Source organism: Penaeus chinensis, chromosome 4 (assembly GCF_019202785.1).
Source record: "Penaeus chinensis breed Huanghai No. 1 chromosome 4, ASM1920278v2, whole genome shotgun sequence".
NCBI classification, from domain to species: Eukaryota; Metazoa; Arthropoda; class Malacostraca; order Decapoda; family Penaeidae; genus Penaeus; species Penaeus chinensis.
Window position 1 is genome coordinate 16,076,397 of NC_061822.1, and position 19,346 is coordinate 16,095,742.

The window sequence follows — 19,346 nt, forward strand, 5'->3', positions numbered from 1 at the left end:
TCTTTATTTTTTGTGTTTTTCGCATTCATTGTTTCTTTTCTTTTTTCACTTTTTCTTTCTCTTTTGGGGTATTCTTTGTGTTTTTTTATGTCTTCCTTCTTTCAGTATTTTTTGTTCTCTACTGTCTTTGCTTCCCACTGCCTTTTACCCTCCTTCCATCTTTCCCCCCTTCTTACTCCTCCTTCTAAACCCCATTCCTTCCCCTTCCCCCTCCCACCTCCCTCCTTCCTCTCCCACCTCCTACTTCCTTCCCTCCCTCCCTCCTACATCCCTCCTTTCCCTACCTCCTTTCCCTCCCTCCCACCTCCCTCTTTTCCCTCCCTCCTTTCCCTCCCTCCTCCTCGCAGTCCCTCCTTTAAGCTCACGACCTCAGCAACTGCTAATCACATTTGGACCGAAACGTAATCAAGAACCGCAGTCACAGACAAGCAAGTGATCGTGGCTGTTTTAGTGGCGGAGGTGGGGTTGTGGGGGTGGGGGGGATAACAACCCATTGGTGTGTTTTTTGTCGCTGGAATTCGTAATAAGGTCTGTTAAGGGGGGAGGGAGGGGAAGAGGGAGAGGACGTGCAAATTTGTATGGGGAAAGGGGAAAGGGGGGGAAGGGGTTGAAGGGCGAGTGGGGTGGGGATCGTATATTCGTTGGAGATTTATGGGCTGTATAATCGGGATGTATTTGTTTCCTCAAAATTTTTACATTATATCTTATTGTAGCACTCAGGCGCTTTTACACAGAGCAGTTTTTTCCCTTTTCTCTTTCTTTTTTCCCCTTTTTTTTGTAAGTTTTCCTTTTTTATATGATTAGTTTCAATTTGAATGGAAAGCTTTTCCGTTTCCCGTTTCCTCCCTTCGCCTTCGCCTTTATCTCCCATCACTCTTTCGCTTTTGCGCCGGAAGTCGAGAATGAACTTGAAGATTCAGTAGGATTAAATCTTTTTTTGCGTGTGCGTTATTTGGGTGATAGTGATAAGAAAAAAAAGAAAGTTATTTGGATGTTCATTATGGGAAAAATATTTGGGTAATAATAATAATGAAAAAAGTAAGTTGGGTGGTAATGATGATAGAAAAAAAAGTTACTTGGCGGTTAATAATAATAATAAAACAAGTTAGCTGGATGATAATATAAGAAATAACTGGGCGTTGGCATATACGATCCACGAGCAGACGGCAGCAAGGGCGAGAGTCGTGTGGCCGAGGGAACCCGCCCCGATCGTGACGGAGACGACTGTTGCATCCTCGTCGTCGTCATCGTCATCGCGTAGTCGCTCGCCCTTCGCTCACGGTTGCGCTCGAGGCCGGAAGCCGAGGCGGGGGAGGGGGGGAAGAGGGGAGGCGGAGAGGCGGAGGGGGGAGTAAGAGGGGGGAGGCAGCGCGTCGAAAGGTCATTGCAATCGCTCTCGAGGATTTAGCTTGGATGTCCGTAGACCTTTTTTTTTGTGTTTCGAGGAAGGGATGGATTAACGATCGTGTGAAGGAGGCGAGAGATTAAGGTTTCATTTGGATTGCTTGTCTCGAAAGCACACACACACCCACATACACCCACACACACCCACACACACCCACACACACCCACACACACCCACACACACATACACACACCCACACACACCCATACACACACACCCACACACACACCCACACACACACACACACACACACACACACACACACCCACACACACCCACACACACCCACACACACCCATACACACACACCCACATACACCCACACACACCCACACACACACCCACATACACCCACACACGCACACACACACACGCACACGCACACTAACAAACACACACACACACACACAAAGCTGTATATTTTTTATTCAAAACCTAAACCTGCATAGGAAATGTTGAAAGGTCCCGAAGTGGATGAAGAGATTAAGACGAGATAGGGAGTCTGAGAAGCCCTTTGAGGCGGTGACGTATGATGACTCAAACATGCTGTTGAAGAGAGAGGGAGGAGGAGGAGGAGGAGGAGGAGGAGGAGGAGGAGGAGGAGGAGGAGGAGGAGGAGGAGGAGGAGGAGGAGGAGGAGGAGGAAGAAGAAGAAGAAGAAAAGGAAGAAAGAAAGGTGGAAAAAGGGGAGTAAGAGGGAGGAGGAAGATGAAGGAGGAGGAAGAAGAAGAAAGAAAAGAAGGAGTAAGAAGAAGAAAGAAAAGAAGGAGTAAGAGGCGTCGAAGAAGAGGAAGCAGAAAAAGAAGGAAAACAATAAGAACGAAAGAAAAAGGGGAGTAAGAGGGAGGAGGAAGATGAAGGAGGAGGAAGAAGAAGAAAGAAAAGAAGGAGTAAGAGGCGTCGAAGAAGAGGAAGCAGAAAAAGAAGGAAAACAAGAACGAAAGAAAAAGGGGAGTAAGAGGGAGTCGTAGAAGTAGAAGGAGAAGAAGAAGGAAAAAATGAAGGAAAGAAAAAAGAGGAGTATGAGAGAGCAGAAGAAGAGGAAGAAGAAGAAAAAAGAGAGAAAGAAAAGGAGGAGTCGAACTAAATAGGTCGACGTCGAGATCTGCAAGACTCGACCAAGCGATAACAATGAAATAAAATCCTGTGCCCTTTGCCGTGCTTTGTTCGTATTTCAGATTTTTTTTCTCTCTATTTTGATCCATGTTATTGCGACGTCAGTTTGAAGATGACAATTACCCCCCCCCCCTCCCCTCTCCCCCAGTCTTTCTCCCCTGCATATTTCTATTGTTGAATACTGTGCACTGAATCCTTAGCCACTTCTCGACCCATAGTAATGAGGTAGATTCAAGGCTGGCAGGTGTTGAGCGAGGGGATGGAGGGGGGGGGGGGGCGACAAGATCGAGGTGACATTGAGCTTCCCTCCCCTCTACCCCTACCACCTCCTCTTCCTTCCCCTCTCAGCCTCTTCATCCTCCTCCTCCCCCTCCTCTTCATCCTCCTCCTCCCCTCCTCCTCCTCCTCCCCCTCCTCCTCCTCCCCTCCTCCTCCTCCTCCTCCTCCTCCTCCTCCTCCTCCTCCCCCTCCTCCTCCTCCTCTTCCTCCTCCTCCTCCTCCTCCTCCTCCTCCTCCTCCTGCCCTTCCCTCCCCTCCCATCCGTCTCCCCTTTCTTCTTCTCTTGCCTGGCGGAAAGACCTCTATTTCTGAGCGGCGAGGAGGAAGCCACGTGATGCGCTCTCCGCGTGACGGCTGCGACGAGGGGGCAGCGCGTTCCGTGGCATCCGTGGCAGGTCTTTATGGCGGGCGTCCGGTGTCGCAAGAGAACCGACCCCGTTGCTAATCGCCCCGCTAATCAGCTGCTGGTTTCGACCGCGTTGCTTGTCTGTCTTCGCTTTCTTCTCTTCCTTTCTGCCAACTTCTTCTCTTCTTCGTGTTCTTCATCTTCTTCTTCTCTTACTCGTGTTCTTCTTCTTCGTTTGCAGAGATTTCCCTCTCCGTTTTTTTTTTATCCTCCTACCTTTAATTCTGTTTCCTCCTCCTCTTCCTCCTTCCTTCCTTTCTGTTTCCTCTTAATCCTCCTCCTATTCCTCCTCCTCCTCGTCTTCCTCCTCTTCCTCCACCACCATCCACACACACCCTACCCCCACCCCCATCCCCACCCCCACCCCCACCCCCACCCCCACCTCCTTCCCACCATCAAAAGCACCACTACTACTGCAGGTTCATCTAGAGTGGGGAGACATTTTAGTTCAGGGTTGCGCCACGGACTTCACTTTCACTCTCGGCAGACGTCATCTTCCCCCGTTGCAGGAGTAGATGCAGCATCCGTACACTTCTCTTCCTCCTTCTCGCCCACCCTTCCTTCAGTTCCTTCTTCTCCAATTTGGTCCTCCACTTTCCTTCCTCCTTGATCACTCCTTGATATCTCTTGATTTGTTTTCCCTTCCTCCCCCCCCCCCCCCACCCACCCCTCTTATGTACATGTTATTCTTTTCCTCCCTCCGCTTCCCTTCTCTAATCACTCCATCTCGTCTGTCTCGCTTGTTTATCCATTTTCTCTCGCGTCTGCTCTTTCGTCATCTTTCCGACTTAGCAATGGAAGTAGGACAAGCCTCGTCCACCAGATTTAGCGTCCTATCTCACCTAAGTCGAGAAGGACTTTGAGACGTACTTGGCACCCGAGCCGTTTCCCTCCTTACGCCTTACCGGTCTGCAGCCTCTCTCTCTCTCTCTCTCTCTCTCTCTCTCTCTCTCTCTCTCTCTCTCTCTCTCTCTCTCTCTCTCTCTCTCTCTCTCTCTCTCTCTCTCTCTCTCTCATTCTCTCTCTCTCTCTCATCTCTCTCTCTCTCTCTCTCTCTCTCTCTCTCTCTCTCTCTCTCTCTCTCTCTCTCTCTCTCTCTCTCTCTCTCTCTCTCTCTCTTCTTTCTCTCTCTCTCTCTCTCTCTCTCTCTCTCTTTCTCTGTGTGTGTGTGTGTGTGTGTGTGTGTGTGTCACTTTCTCTCTATATATTTTCTTTCTTTTTCCCTCTCTCCTTCTCTCTAAGTCTGCCTGTCTGTCTTTCTAACATATATCTAGATGGAGGTAGGTAGATAGATAGATAGATAGATAGATAGATAGATAGATAGATAAAAGAGAGAGTTAATAGGAGGATAGATAAAGAAAGGAACTCACATTCTTTGCTGTGTTATTCTCAACCGCCTTTTTTATTCACTATAATGTTGCTAGAGCGAATCCATCCACGCCAAAAATATTTATGGTTGTGTTATAAGCATTGCTCCCCTTTCACTAAGATTTAGCACGTGGCGCCGAAACCCAAGTGTACTTAAACGAGGTTTTACAAGGGATGAGCAGCCACACCCGCTCTCCACGGTGCAACTCGGATACCAAGACAATACGCCATGTAGAAGACTAAGATACATGGGGTGGAAAAATAAGAAACATGATACTGGAATGGAGTAATAAAGAGGATGCTGTCACTGTAGGATCACGTGTACTCTTGAGTAACGTGTGAGCCATTGTATGCCTTTTTTTTTTTTTTTTTTTTTTTTTTTTTTTTTTTTCCAAGCCAACCCGTGACTGTGTTTCAGAGTATCTTATTGCGCGGTTGCACATGGATACGGAGGGGGGGGGTGTTAGTTCCGATAGGGGAGGGGGAGAGGGATGGGGGTGTCCTAGGTAGAAGCTATGGGGCCATTATTCCAGCGGAATGGCATGGTCTGTTAAAGTATGGTTGGCTATTTCTGCACGTGAAAGAGTTGTCGGTCATTCGTGCATGTGTTACCTGCCATGACCTTTTTTTTTTCCCAAGTGTCGGTAATTTGCCTACGTGCATGAGTAGAGTGAACGGGTGAGGAACGAGGGTAATCTAGGTTTGAGAGAAAAAAAATATATATATGTCTTGGAAAAAATGGTGTATATATATTTGTTTATCTTGAGCTGACCCAGTTCCTTTGGCCTCAAGATGCTGCGCTGCGTTTCTCGTTTATCGAAGCACCCAATATAAGAGGTGCGGTCTCGTGTGTGTGTTTAGGGGGGGCGTCGGACTGCATGTGTGTATGTGTGTGTGTGTGTGTCTGTGTGTGTGCGTCTGTGTCTGTGTCTCTATGTGTGCGTATGCTTGCGCATGTTTTCGTTGCTTGTTCAAACGAAGCCTGATCCTTCCAGCGACTCACACGTATGTAAACAAGCGCCTCCACATTCACACATGTAGGCAAACAGATCCCGCGACGACAGCTTTTAGTCAGCATGCAGTAGCAACGGCAAATGTGCTGTTTATATTTTTGTCTGGCTTAACTCCATATCGTATTTGTAACTTAAATAAACACTGAAAATATGGCCATTATCTCCAATAAGAATGATTGCGTATTTATAGACAATAGGCTTCGTTGTTTTGTTAGATATAATAGGATCATTGCTGCCCAGTCGTAAAGAGGATGGTGCCTATAAAGCTATTATTGCATTAGATAGAATGTGTAAAATTCAGTTCAAGTCGGATCGATTTTTATTCTTAATTAAGTATCGCGATGATACTACAAGTGTGTGAGTGGTATGTGGGAGGGTGCAGGTGCCAGCCACATTTGTGTAGGTTTAGGAGAAAGGAAAGAGTGTTGAGACGGAAACAGCAAATGGAATAGGGAATTTCTCAGTGATAATCATATGTTTTGTTGTTTAAGCTGTTATAGTATTGTTTTTTTTCGGTTGTTTTGTTAGCATTACTAACATGTGATGCACAAAATTGAAAGAAAATGTGCATCGTTAATTCATACCTTCCTTCCTTATTCCTTTCTTATTCCATCGGTTGAGCCACGTCCTATTTTCCACCTTGTGCCTTCTGCCCCGGAAAGTTTCCTTCCCCTAATAATAGTTCCTGTATGTCCCTAAGTTATGAGCGGACGTGGCTGGGTTGTAAGCAGTGGTGGGAAGGAGTGGAGAGAATGGGTGAATATGGTGGGGGGAGAGAAAGAGAGAGAGAGAGAGAGAGAGAGAGAGAGAGAGAGAGAGAGAGAGAGAGAGAGAGAGAGAGAGAGAGAGAGAGAGAGAGAGACTCACAGAATAAGGGTAAGAGAGGAAGAAAACGAGAAAAAGAGAGAGTATGGACAGACGAAGACGCCCAGCTGCAGAGGGAGGGGAAAAGAGAGTGGCGAGACGTGGAAGTCGAAAGGGAGGGGAAGAGAGGGGAAAGGGAGGGGGAGAGAGGGGAAAGAGAGAGGCCTGATCCGCAAGGGCTTCCGGGAGTGGCAATGGATAATACTGCAGTGTGTTGCTCACGGAAGGACCCCCGAGAGCCCCTGTATGCGCCCGAATTGCCCATCTCTCTCTCTCTCTCTCTCTTTCTTTCTTTCTTTCTCTCTCTCTCTCTCTCTCTCTCTCTCTCTCTCTCTCTCTCTCTCTCTCTCTCTCTCTCTCTCTCTCTCTCTCTCTCTCTCTCTCTCTCTCTCTCTCTCTCTTTCTCTCTCTCTCTCTCTCTCTTCTCTCTCTCTCTCTCTCTCTCTCTCTCTCTCTCTTTCTTTCTCTCTCTCTCTCTCTCTCTCTCTCTCTCTCTCTCTCTCTCTCTCTCTCTCTCTCTCTCTCTCTCCTCTCTCTCTCTCTCTCTCTCTCTCTCTCTCTCTCTCTCTCTCTCTCTCTCTCTCTCTCTCTCTCTCTCTCTCTCTCTCTCTCTCTCTCTCTCTCTCTCTCTCTCCTCTCTCTCCTCTCTCTCCTCTCTCTCCTCTCTCTCTTTCTCTCTCTCTCTTTCTCTCTTTCTCTTTCTCTTTCTCTTTCTCTTTCTCTCTCTTTCTGTCTTTCTCTCTCTCCCCGTGCGCTTTATTGGATGGACTTGGGTAATAGTCGCGGGCTGTATTTTATTTAACAGTGTCATATTTTTATTTTTTTCTCGTGTCTTTAGTAAAAAGTAGATTTGATATTGATAATGGTAGTAATGATAATTATGAATATTGTTATTCTTTGTTTCATTTGTCTGATCTTTGTTGCTTGTCTCATTTGTATGATTTGTGTTATTGTCGTAACATCTGTTCTATTTGTATTGTTATTATCAATTGCTGCCATTTGCAATTATCAGTTAAAACGTCACCACTTTCCCTTCTGATTCGACCACCTCCATCCACCTCAATCATAACCCCCTTTCTCTCTCTCTCTCTTCAGGAACACTGGACCTTCCTGGGCGAGGATGAAGTCCACGGCCCCGTCGTGCTGAGCCACAAGACGGAGGTGATCAGCTCGCAGGAGAACACCCGGGTCCTCCTGCGGCTCAAGACGGGCACGCACCACGCCATCATCAACCTGGGAGACAACCCGACGCCGGCGAAGATGGCTAAGGTAGATGGCGCCCTCGAGCTTCGTTGGTCTTTGGACTGTTTTGGGGTTTCAGTGTTGTTGTTTTTGTTTTTTTTTTTTCTTCTTCTCTTCCTCCTCCTTTGTGAGCTATGCTTACTCTTTTCTCTTTATTTGTTTATTATTATTTTATACATATATATGTGTGTGTGTGTGTGTGTGTGTGTGTGTGTGTGTGTGTGTGTGTGTGTGTGTGTGTGTGTGTGTGTGTACATCATTCCTCTTCTTTATACGATGTGCGTTTTATTTCATCTTTTCTTTTATCATCTGTAGTATGTATCATCTCTAATATTTCGGTATTGTCTTCCCTTCAACTTTAAAAGAAAACGAAATGATTCCGTGGCTTTATCTTGGAACGGAACTGGAATCACTTACGAAAGGAGGACAGTCGATTGCAAGCCAAATGAAGGCAATCTTTCTCTCGTAAGTGATGCTGCAAATTACCTCTATTGCTTTCATTGAATTGTGTCATCGTTTGAAATCCGTTTAGCTAGCCTGCTCGGAAAATTTTCATTTTTACTGTCCTCAATTCAGTCGCTGGAAACTCTCTAAAAGAAAAAAAGAAATAAATAGAGTTCGAGGAGCAGATATGAAAAAAAAAAATAGATTCAAGAGTATTATTGGAGGAAGCCATTCCCCGCGACGCGTATGCAGGTTGCCAAACGCTGCCCTGGTCATTAACCGAGTAATTAAAAGAAGTAATTATGGCCTTGCTGACAGATAGGCGGAGGGATATGAAAAAGGATAATGGGAAGTGGGTCATCGCTCCTTTCCCCATCCTGGCACTGGGTCAAGGGCATGCGTGGGTAATCGTTGGCACTGGTCACCTGAGATGACTTCAGGGGATTTTTTTTCCACTTTCGGGAACATTACGGAAAGAGACATTTCTTCATATCTGTTACGCAATAGTTGATGAGATGATAATGCTAATGCGCCGATTTCCTCCAGGATCTCTAGTTAGACTTGCTTCCATTGCAGTCTCAAGAAATGCAAAAAGAAATAACGATGACACATTAGAGAAAAGAGGTCGCGTCGGCACTGCCTTCGGCCGGGAGCATATACCGGTCAGCGATAAAGCAGATAGATGAAAACCGAGATCGTGTTGTTTCGCCGCGCACGTGACAGGCAGACTGGAGTGGGTGTGGGCAAGTAGGACCATAAGAGCCAATGCTGATGATTATAATGGTGACGAAAATTAGAGAAAGGGATAATGAAGACGAGATGCGCATCATATAGATAGAATAATGAGTGACGGAAAGATGGTGTTGATTTTTTCGCGCGCGGCCCGGAGGCCAGCGGATTGAGGGTAAGTCGTGATAAAGTCTACAAGGGGGGGGGGGGGGGAGCAGAGGCCACAGTCAATTGTGCCTGCTGGTGGAAGGGGGGCGGGGGGTTGTTGTGAGAGGAAGGGGGTGGGGGGTAGTCCTTGCTCAAATCCAGGTCATGTCAGGATTACTACGTCAGGATGTGGGAAATGGAGAGAGAGGGAGAAGGGGGAGGGGGGGGGCTCTCCCTATAAAATATGTAGATTTTCATGCGCTTGCCACTCCTGCAACATCCACCTACCCCCCGGAGCTTGCATTGTTTTATATGCGTGGAATAAATATTTCAGCGACGAGGAAAGAGGAAATGCACTGGCGGGCTTGCATGTGCGCTCTGCGGGAGGACTTAAAGTGGCCTAACACAGTTTCCCTGTCCTGTGATGGCGGGAAACTGGGTCATCCGAAGTGGGTCACGACTTAAATGAAAAGGCTGGGCGAAGCGGCATTCGTCTCCTGTGCTGCTGACGGCGCGGCAGGAGAGGTCTTGTGATGGAACGGCCGGCGAGGGGGGTGGGGTGGACGTTGCCGATGTCACCGAGGGCACTTTGGCAGGGCATCTGAGTTTCAACTTTTCAAATCAAGTTTCCCTCTCCTCACTCTTCTTCTTCTTCTTCTTCATCTTTTTCTTCATTTTCTTCACTTTCTTCCCTGCTTTTCTCCCTCTTCTCCCTCCTTCACCTCCTCCTCCTCCTCCTCCTCCTCCTCTTCGTTTTCCTCACTTATCTTGACTAACATATACCATTCCTAGCCATGCATCGCATCTTCCTGCAGCGTCTTATATTAACCATATATTTCCTAATGACATTTCTCTGTTATTTCACATTAATACGACTCTCCGTGTTTTTTTGTTTTTTTTTCGTCATATTTTAATTGAAAATGAACCGAGACTTTGATAACGGGACTCGTCTTTTATTTCCCGTCCATCAGTATCACTTTCTTGTCTCCTCTCTCTCTCTCTCTCTCTCTCTCTCTCTCTCTCTCTCTCTCTCTCTCTCTCTCTCTCTCTCTCTCTCTCTCTCTCTCTCTCTCTATCTCTCTCTCTTCCTCTCCCCCGTCTATCAGTGCTGAAAATTCCAGAACAGGCGGGACGTGACTGAGAGTTCCCTGAAATCAGCTGTTATCGGAAGCCGCTTCCTGGCACGGTTATAAAGTCGACAAGGAGAGTGGAAGGGCAAGCTATCGGGAGAGAGACGTGCATTGTCTCCCAAGGTCGGACATTTGCTAAGAAAGGGCCGATTCTGCCTCCCGGGCGGTTGGCCACTTTGTCACTCGGGCTCCTGTAGATAACCGTAGGAAATCATGAACGTGTGTCAGAGCGTTTTCAGTCTTGTGTCCGTCTGTCTGTTTGTCTTTCTGACTGACTGTCTTTCTCTCTTCCCTCCTTCCCTCCTCCCCTCCCCCGTCTCTCTCTCTCTCTCTCTCTCTCTCTCTCTCTCTCTCTCTCTCTCTCTCTCTCTCTCTCTCTCTCTCTCTCTCTCTCTCTCTCATAAGAAGCAACAGCTAAGCTCACGATGACACATGATCCATAAAAAGAACGGAAGAGGAGACTTGGCGCTATTAAGGACTCTGTTACGACCTTGGACAAATGCGATATTCGATCTCTGATCTTTATATTAATCAACTCTCTCTCTCTCCTTCTCTCCCTCCCTCCCTCCCTCCCTCCCTCCCTCCCTCCCCTTCCCCCCCTTCCCCCCCTTTCTCCTTTTTTCCCTTATCTCCTTCTCTCTTCTCTTTTCTCTTCTCTTCTCTCCTCTTCCTTTAGGAAACATGTAAACGCTTTTAGTTATATATTACTATGGCTCTGCAGTTTTTTGAGAATCAGTGCGAGCGGTAAATTGTTATCCTCCCTAGCACACTGGCGCACTTAGTTTCTTGGAAATTCTTGTAATAACAGACATGATACTTTATAACATTGTGTCTGCCTTTATTTTGTTATTATGTTGTTTTTTTCTCTTTCTTTCTTTTTGCTACGAATTCGTGAACAGTTTGACGGAGACCAAAATTGTATACTATAGCAAGTGATACCGGAAGAAAAGGTACGACGTATGAAAACGAATACAAGGAAGAAGAAAAACGCGGGCGAGAAAGCAAAAACTAAAATGTTTTACGCTCGTCGCAATACTTGTCCCGCGTGAAAGGGGACACTAAAGCAAATTGGAATAACATCCTTGCATGGCGAGTCCCAGGGATCACTTCCACCTCGGGTCTTTTTGCCGAGGAAACCAAAGACGCTGGTGCCAGGAGGTCTAGAGGAGAGAGAGGGAGGGAGGGAGGGAGGGAGGGAGGGAGGGAGGGAGGGAGGGAGGGGGGGGGCAGGAAACGGGGTAGGGAGAAGGGGGAGAAGTGATGGAAGAAGAGCTGTGTAACATACTATTAAGACTCTGTATATTTGTTGTGTGTTCATTTTACTGTTTGGACTATTCTGCTTTGTTTTTTTCCGTTTTTTTTTTCATGTTATCTTCTCAAAAATGTAAATGAAAAAAAAATATTGAATCCGTTATCGTTCAGCGTTAGTGCTTCTGAAATAGACTAATCCCAAGGAACAAATCATAGCTCGTCATTTATCACCAGGCGATCTTGTATATACTCGCGCGCGCGTTTACACAGCTGTTTCTAAGTAGTCGGGATATATTTATATATAGAACCACAACACCTGCGCCAGGATTTTAATGGAGGATGATGGGCACTTGTTCGATAAATGAACTGCGGGGGTTCAAGGCCATGCAGAGGGCCCGCCCGGGAAGGTAAACAGGTCGGAAAGGAGGGAAGGAAGGAGGGAGGGAGGGAGGGAGAGAGACTAGGAAGGGAGGAAGGAGGGAGGGGTAGACAAACGAAGAAACTTTCAATAATTTATTTTGACACATGAATTAATAGAACACATAACAGTTATTATGTTATGATGATATTAGTAATATTGATATGATACTGGTAATAGTTTTTAAAAAAAAAGTGCTCTTAGAATGATTAACGGGAAGGAAATTAAAAGAACTTTTCATGCAACTCAGCAAGATAACTTTACCATTACCCCTCCCCTCTCCTCTTTTCCCCCCTTCTCCCCCTTTTCCTTCCTTCCCCTTCTTCCCCATCTTTCTTTCCCCCTCCTCCCTTCTCCTTTCATTCCCCCGTCTCGCCCTCTCCTACCCTCTCCTTCCTTCCTTCTTCCCCCCCCCTTGCCCCACAACCCCCTTCCTTCCTTTCCCTCTCTCCCCCCTTTCCTTGCTACCCCTCTCCCCTCCCCCATCACCCCTCCCCCCCTAATTCCGCCCCTAATCCGCCCCAGAGGTACCGTTGGTCATGGCAGCGCGCCGGGCATTTGTCACACTTGCCACTTCCTATAACGGGGTCTCGTGGATGGCACCCGGAGGCAGTCAGGGGCGCCGTCTGGTGGTGCCCCGGAGTCTCCTGCCGAGGGTGTGCGGAGCCTTTTAAGGGGGGGGGGGTGAAGGGGTGGGGGGAGGAGGAGGAGGAGGCCGTAGGATGGGATTTTCGTATTTCTGTGAGGAGACTAGGATTTGTGTGAGGGAATGTGTCTATGTATTTTTAGATAGATAAATTGACTGATATATAGACGAATAGATAATAAGAGATGATGCTTATCCTCTATTTTTTTTTTTTTTTAGATAGATACACAGATGGATACATAGATGGATAGATATATAAAGATGATGGTTATTCTGCCGATGCTATTCGTAGAATTTTTATCGCCACGTGTAGAATATACCCGTTATTATTTCAATGTGTGTAGCCTCGGAATACTTTTTTTTTTTTGCTTCCCCGCTGAGACTTCGTAACACACGAGTGCTCAAGCGGTCAGTGTGTACGCTGTGTAGGCCCCTGTAAATGTCTTGCGATGTTGAGAATGTGCTTAATCAGGGGAGTGTGTCTATTGCTATTTTTGTTTGTTTGTTTATTTGTTTTCAAAATCTTCCTCTCTTTTTTTTGTTTTTGACTTCCTTCTTCTTCCTTTTCTTTCTTCTTATCTCTTCGGCTCAGATACCTGGAAGAAGGTTCGCGCGCGATGTTTGTTAGGATCTAATAAAGGCGAGTTAGCAAGAAGTTAGTATCCGGGATGAAGTTAGAGCAAGTTTGGAACGTTTTGAACCTCCATTGAGCACGACCTTGCTTTCCACGCGGTCTCCTCCTCCGAAATAGATATGAACTTTTTTTGTAATGGCCACTGTGATAATGAGGTTTATTACATCTCTTTTCACCCCCCCCCCCACCACCACACTCCCCCCCACCCATGACCTTCAACTTCAGTGACCATTAAGCAGCAGGCGTTACGACTTCGCACTAATGACCTGTACATTACCCGCTTTGACGACCCTCCCCCCCTCTTCCCCCCTCCATATTTCTCCTTCTTCCCCTCTCCTTTCTCCTCTATTCCCATTTCATATCCTCCCTCCTCTCTTCCTTTTTTCTCTCTCTTTCCCTCTCCTAGTCTTACCTGCCATCTGCCTCTCTCCTTACTTTTCCTCATTCCACGAAACTCTGCCCTCCCCCTCCCCCATCTCTACCCCATCTCCCTTCCCTCTCCCTTTCCGTGGCCCCTCTCCCTTTCCCCTTCCCTCCTCCCCCTCTCCCTTTCCCCTTCCCTCCGCCCCCCCCCCTCCCTCTCCCCTTCCATCTCCCTCCCCTACCCCTTCCCCGTCACGTAACAACCACACTCACCGTTGCTCGTTAAACATCTGCCGTTCACCTGTGTTCCGTGACGGCTGTTTTATCTCCACGGCAAAACAGTTACCGTTCGTAGTCTGGAAGATTGAGCTAATAACCCTCTCTGTCTCTCCACTTCTCCCGAGTATTCATTATTGTTCTCCCAATGTTTATCATCACCATGCAGGGCCCGTTGATTTGCCATATTGCCAGATTCAGATAACGTTGTGAAGAAGTTTCTGTCCGGATTTTTATAAGCGAGAGTCATTTCGTTTACATTTCTCAAGGAACTACAAACCAGCGTCTCTCTCTCTCTCTCTCTCTCTCTCTCTCTCTCTCTCTCTCTCTCTCTCTCTCTCTCTATCTATCTATCTATCTATCTATCTCTCTTGATCTCTCTTTATCTCTCTTTATCTCTCTTTATCTCTCTCTCTCTCTCTCTCTCTCTCTCTCTCTCTCTCTCTCTCTCTCTCTCTCTCTCTCTCTCTCTCTCTCTCTCTCTCTCTCTCTCTCTCTCTCTCTCTCTTCTCTCTTTCTCTCTCTCTCTCTCTCTCTCTCTCTCTCTCTCTCTCTCTCTCTCTCTCTCTCTCTCTCTCTCTCTCTCTCTCTCTCTCTCTCTCTCTCTCTCTCTCTCTCTCCCAGTCTATCTGTCCATCTATTACATTATCTATGCCAGAATGTTGGTCTTTTTATTAGTGAGCTTTATTTTCGCTCTCTCTCCTCATCCTTTCCTCGTAATCAAGTCTGGAGGATCGATCTCACGCGGGCAGTTTGGCGTCCTGGAAATCACAGAGTGCAAGCCAGCGTTTTTTTTTTTCCTTCGTCTTTCCTTTGCCTTAGTTATTTTGCCTTCTCTCTCTTCTTTATTGTTGTAAATGGCGTTGCTATTGTTATTATCGTGTTTATCATTATCATCTTCATCTCTTATTATCATTATTATATTTTTGTTCGTTCATTTCTAAATCTTGTTCCTTCCATTTTGTAATCTATAGCGTTCCTTTGCCTTATCTTTTTTTTTTTTAAATTTAATCCTCCAATTCCTTTCTTTTTTCTTAGTTTCTTCCGATTTCCGATTTCTCCATTTCTCCGTCATAATTTTTTTTTTTTTTTACGGCTTCTATCTCTCCTTCGTTTCTTCTTTCCTCTCATTACCGTTATTACTGGCCTCTCTCTTTGGGTCTAATAGCAAGGGGAAAAAGGTAAAGTTTTATCCCCAGGTATTCCTTTATTGTTTTATTACTCTCGTCATTCCGTCAGGGGAAGGGAAAATTGCGGTTTGGTTTTCTCTTAACAACCAGCTTCCTTTTTCTTCTCCCTCTTTCGTCCATTTCAAGAAATTCCGTGAAGCTTCTATTATTAATTCCCTCCTCTCCTTCCCTTTCCTTCTTCTTCCTCCTTCTCCTTCATCTCTCTCTCTCTCTCTCTCTCTCTCTCTCTCTCTCTCTCTCTCTCTCTCTCTCTCTCTCTCTCTCTCTCTCTCTTTCTCTCTCTCTCTTCTCTCTCTCTCTCTCTCTTTCCCTCTCTCTCTCTCTCTCTCTCTCTCTCTCTCTCTCTCTCTCTCTCTCTCTCTCTCTCTCTCTCTCTCTCTCTCTCTCTCTCTCTCTCCCTCCCCTCCCTCTTCCCCCTCCTCATCTCTCATGGGAATGTCTGCCGCGTAATTAGTAAGAATAATCGCCCCGTTTAAAGGAACTTAATGAGTTGCCTTCTGGTGTCTGGAAGCTCTTCTTTGGCCGTGCCCTTTGGAGTGCTCTTTTATCCGGTTTCTTTCTTTGTTTTCTCGTTTCTTTTATGGCATCCTCGGGTTTCGTTTTTCTCGTCTCTACTTTTTCCCTCCCTCTGTTTTTTTTTTTTCTTTATATCATCTCGGTTTCTTTATTTTTTCTGTAGTTGTCTTTTTTTATCTTCCTTTCTTTCTTTCGTTTTCTTTTTCTCTCTCTTTATTCTTTTTATTAAGACCCAGCTTCCTTTTTTCTCTCTCTCGTCTGTTTCAAGAAATTCCGTGAAGATTCTATTACTTCAATTCTCCTTTTCCTCCCCCTTCCATTTCTCCCCCCCCCCCCTCTCTCTCTCTCTCTCTCTCTCTCTCTCTCTCTCTCTCTCTCTCTCTCTCTCTCTCTCTCTCTCTCTCTCTCTCTCTCTCTCTCTCTCTCTCTCTCTCTCTCTCTCTCTCTCTCTCTCTCTCTCTCTCTCTCTCTCTCATTCCTCCCATAGACGAAAGCTGCCAACAGGGTTAACATCTGCGAACACACTCACGCGCTTGTGCACATTTACACGCAGCCACGTCCAGTCCCGTGGAATTTGAGAAAGTAGACGGCGGTTTAGCGAGCGGTAAAAGCAGGTAGGTCAGTAGGGAAGATGCAAGTCGGGAAGGGCGGAGAGAGCAGGCAGGGAGGGAGAGGGGGACAAGAGGCAGGGTATAGTGCCCAGCCTTTCCCAGATATGTTCTCTCTGACTCACTTTCTCTCGTATTCTCTCCTTGGCACTCCTTTGTTCGCGTCTTCGACATAGTTCATTACTTTTAGGTCTATGCGAAGCCCCCTTCTCTTTCAAATCGACTTTCCTATGCGTCATCGCCTGCACGGGGTCGAAGGGTCAGCCGTGGAAGGGTGTAAGGGTGTAAGAGTTGACAATAGACGGGGCAAACACCAGCGGCCATGACTCGGTGCTTTTGTCAAAGGAATCGGTGTGACCTTTTCACAAAGAGAGAGAGAGCGAGAGAGAGAAAGACAAAAGACTGTCTGTGTCTTCCTTCTGCAGCATATTGGTCGGGAACAGCTAGTGTGCAGTTTTCGTTAAGGCTTGTTGATGATGATAAGGAGGAAAGATTTTCAATGCGATTAATTAATCTGACTGTCCCCATAGAACCGTAATTAGCTGATCATAATTTACAGTAATTGAATAGGATGGCCCTCGTTGCCCTTGCCCTCATCTCGCTGTAGGAAAATCTGTTATTTCCCAAGTGTATCTCATATATCACTCCTTTACGTACGAAGGTCATCAGCGTGTGGTGAAAAGGTAATGATAACCTTTTCCCTCCCCCAAGGCCTTTGACGTTTACATCACCTGTAATTACAAATTACTGGGTATAAACGGCGAGGAATAACCTTAACTCGAGAGGCCATGTTTGTTTCCCGCGCTTTTGACCACTCGTTCGAAACCGTCTCTTTATTTCTGGACCTTCGTTTTATTTAGGGTTTTAAAATATGCCTTTGTATTGCAGGCAGTGATGAATGATATAGAGGTGTCTTAGATTTTTCTTTTCTTTTCTGTTTATTACTCGTCCATATTCGTCTGTGCATATTCGCTTATCTATTCACACAATTACTTTGCTTTTTCGTTATTTTCCTTCTCGTACTTCCTCATTATGATTATCTAACTATCTTACGTCACTCCTAATCAAGATTGTTGTAGACAAAAAGAGGAAAATAAGAGAAAATAAAAGAATGCCTGACATGAAGACCCTCCCGGACACTGGACATGAAACCAAAAGCCGCGCGAGGTGCGTATGAGATGAGGGCAGGGCCGTGGGGGCATTATTATCTCTCATCTGTCAACAGGGGACGAGGTAGGGGCAGTGGGCGTGGGTGGGTCGTGGGTGGGCGTGGGTGGGGTTTGGTTCAAGCCGAGAGTGCGGGTCACCTTCCCCTCTCCCCTGTCTCCCCGCTCCCTTCTCCCTCTTTTCTCTCTCTCTCCTCCCCTTTCTCCTCCCCCCTCCACCCTACCCTCTGCCGGTTGGATGAGGGCTTCTGGATTGCTTTGGAATGTTCTTTTGTTCGAGGGAAGTTTTTTGTTTTATTTTGATATTGAAGAAGACTGAATTCGATGAGATTATTTTTTGTTTAATTAATGAATTGTAATTAATTAATTTATTTTATTTATTCGCTCATTTTTGTTCGCGGGACATCGGGTACTTTACTGCGTAGAGGCGTTGAAATGATCTAGGCCTATATGCTTAGGAAGTGACTGACTCCCAGGCAATTACTGGGTCTTCATAATAATTAGGCTTGACTAATTTGTTTGACCTTTGGGGGAGGGTTCACACGCCCGCCTGGTCACATAGAGATAAAATGCGTGATGCACTCGGTTCATTTTGTATTATTTGTGTATTTCAGTGTTCAATATTTTTTCTTTAATCAAGTATATCCATAAATACTGGTGGAGAATTGGGCGTACCTGATAATCAGAATTCCTGCTCATAACCCCAGTAACCCCCCGAGTGACCTCCCGTGACCCCAGCTCACCCTTGTGACCTATGCCCATGTCATCCTCTCCACCCTTCCCTGGGGACGGCAGTGCGGGCTGGGTTACGCGCATTGACAATGACAACATGAGAGCTTACTGTTGATTCGCTGTGTGTGTGTATTTGTGTTTGTCTGCCTGTGTCTGTATCTTTATGTCTGTATATTTTTGAAAGACAGACAGAGAGAGGGAGACAGACAGACAGAGAGACGTGAGAGTGTGAATACCAGACCGCACATCCGGAGCTGCGGGTGTGAGAGACGTAATGACGGCGTTGGTGGGGCAGCAACCTGGGAAATATTATGCAGGCGTGAGTGATGCTGCGTTACAATGATCACCGTGGGAGCTGCTTCCATTATCCTACGCTTCGTCTTTCGTCTTTCTCATTCCCTCTTTCCGCCCCGCCTGTAGGAGAATTATGCCTCTCTCTCTCTCTCTCTCTCTCTCTCTCTCTCTCTCTCTCTCTCTCTCTCTCTCTCTCTCTCTCTCTCTCTCTCTCTCTCTCTCTCTCTCTCCCTCTCTCTCCCTCCTTGCATTGCCCTTTTTTAACCTTCCCATGTTCAGGGTATAGCATTTTCGACGTTGTCTGTATCCTGCCGGTTCTATTGAACAGCAATTATGCACATGTGTGTATCTACATCAACACGAGCATTAACAGAGAAAAAATAATACTATTTAAAGTTTAAAAAGTTTTCACATCGTCGAAAAGAGAGTTCGCGAACAGTAGCAAAGTGTCAGCCGGCGTTGTTGTTTTTTCCGCTCCAGAGCTTATCGGAAACTTAACCGATTTCGAAGTCAAAAGTTTATTTCGGAATGGACCACGATTGACTTCACAGCCCCTCCTCCCTCCTTGTCCTGCGACGTGGAACGCTGACACGGCTGACTGGCGCCGTGACAGCGGAGTCGTCGCGTGAAATATGGCAGACGGAAGACACCCCGGCATGGAAGAGGGCATTGTCTTCCACCGCCTTACCGTTTCCCACCACAGTCAAGACAGAGTCTAATTAGATAATTGATATTATTTATTTATTTTTTTGTACGTCTCTCTCTCTCTCTCTCTCTCTCTCTCTCTCTCTCTCTCTCTCTCTCTCTCTCTCTCTCTCTCTCTCTCTCTCTCTCTCTCTCTCTCTCTCTCTCTCTCTCTCTCCCCCCCTCTCCCTCTCCCTCTCTCTATCTATCTATCTATCTATCTATCTATCTATCTATCTCTCTTTCTCTGGCAACGTCTTTTTTAACTCCGAATTCGAGATAATGGAGGGTTTTACAAATTCAAAGGACTGGGGTCGTTCTGCCGGCGTGGCTCTAGTGTAAATACGTGCGACATCATATGAAGGTACCCGCACCATATTGGCCTGTCGTGACACCACGATATTGATGGCTATCAGCATGTATTA

General features: G+C 46.4%; 1 protein-coding gene across 2 annotated transcripts in view; it reads left to right on the forward strand.

Moving 5' to 3' along the window:
• LOC125024913 (rap1 GTPase-activating protein 1-like) overlaps positions 1 to 19,346 on the forward strand; it is a 711,333-nt gene that overhangs the window by 675,799 nt on the left and 16,188 nt on the right. For both annotated transcript variants that reach the window (XM_047612683.1, XM_047612684.1), the window contains one exon: positions 7,547 to 7,720. In XM_047612683.1, coding sequence (XP_047468639.1) covers positions 7,547 to 7,720 — 174 coding nt within the window. The remainder of the gene's footprint in view (positions 1 to 7,546; positions 7,721 to 19,346) is intronic.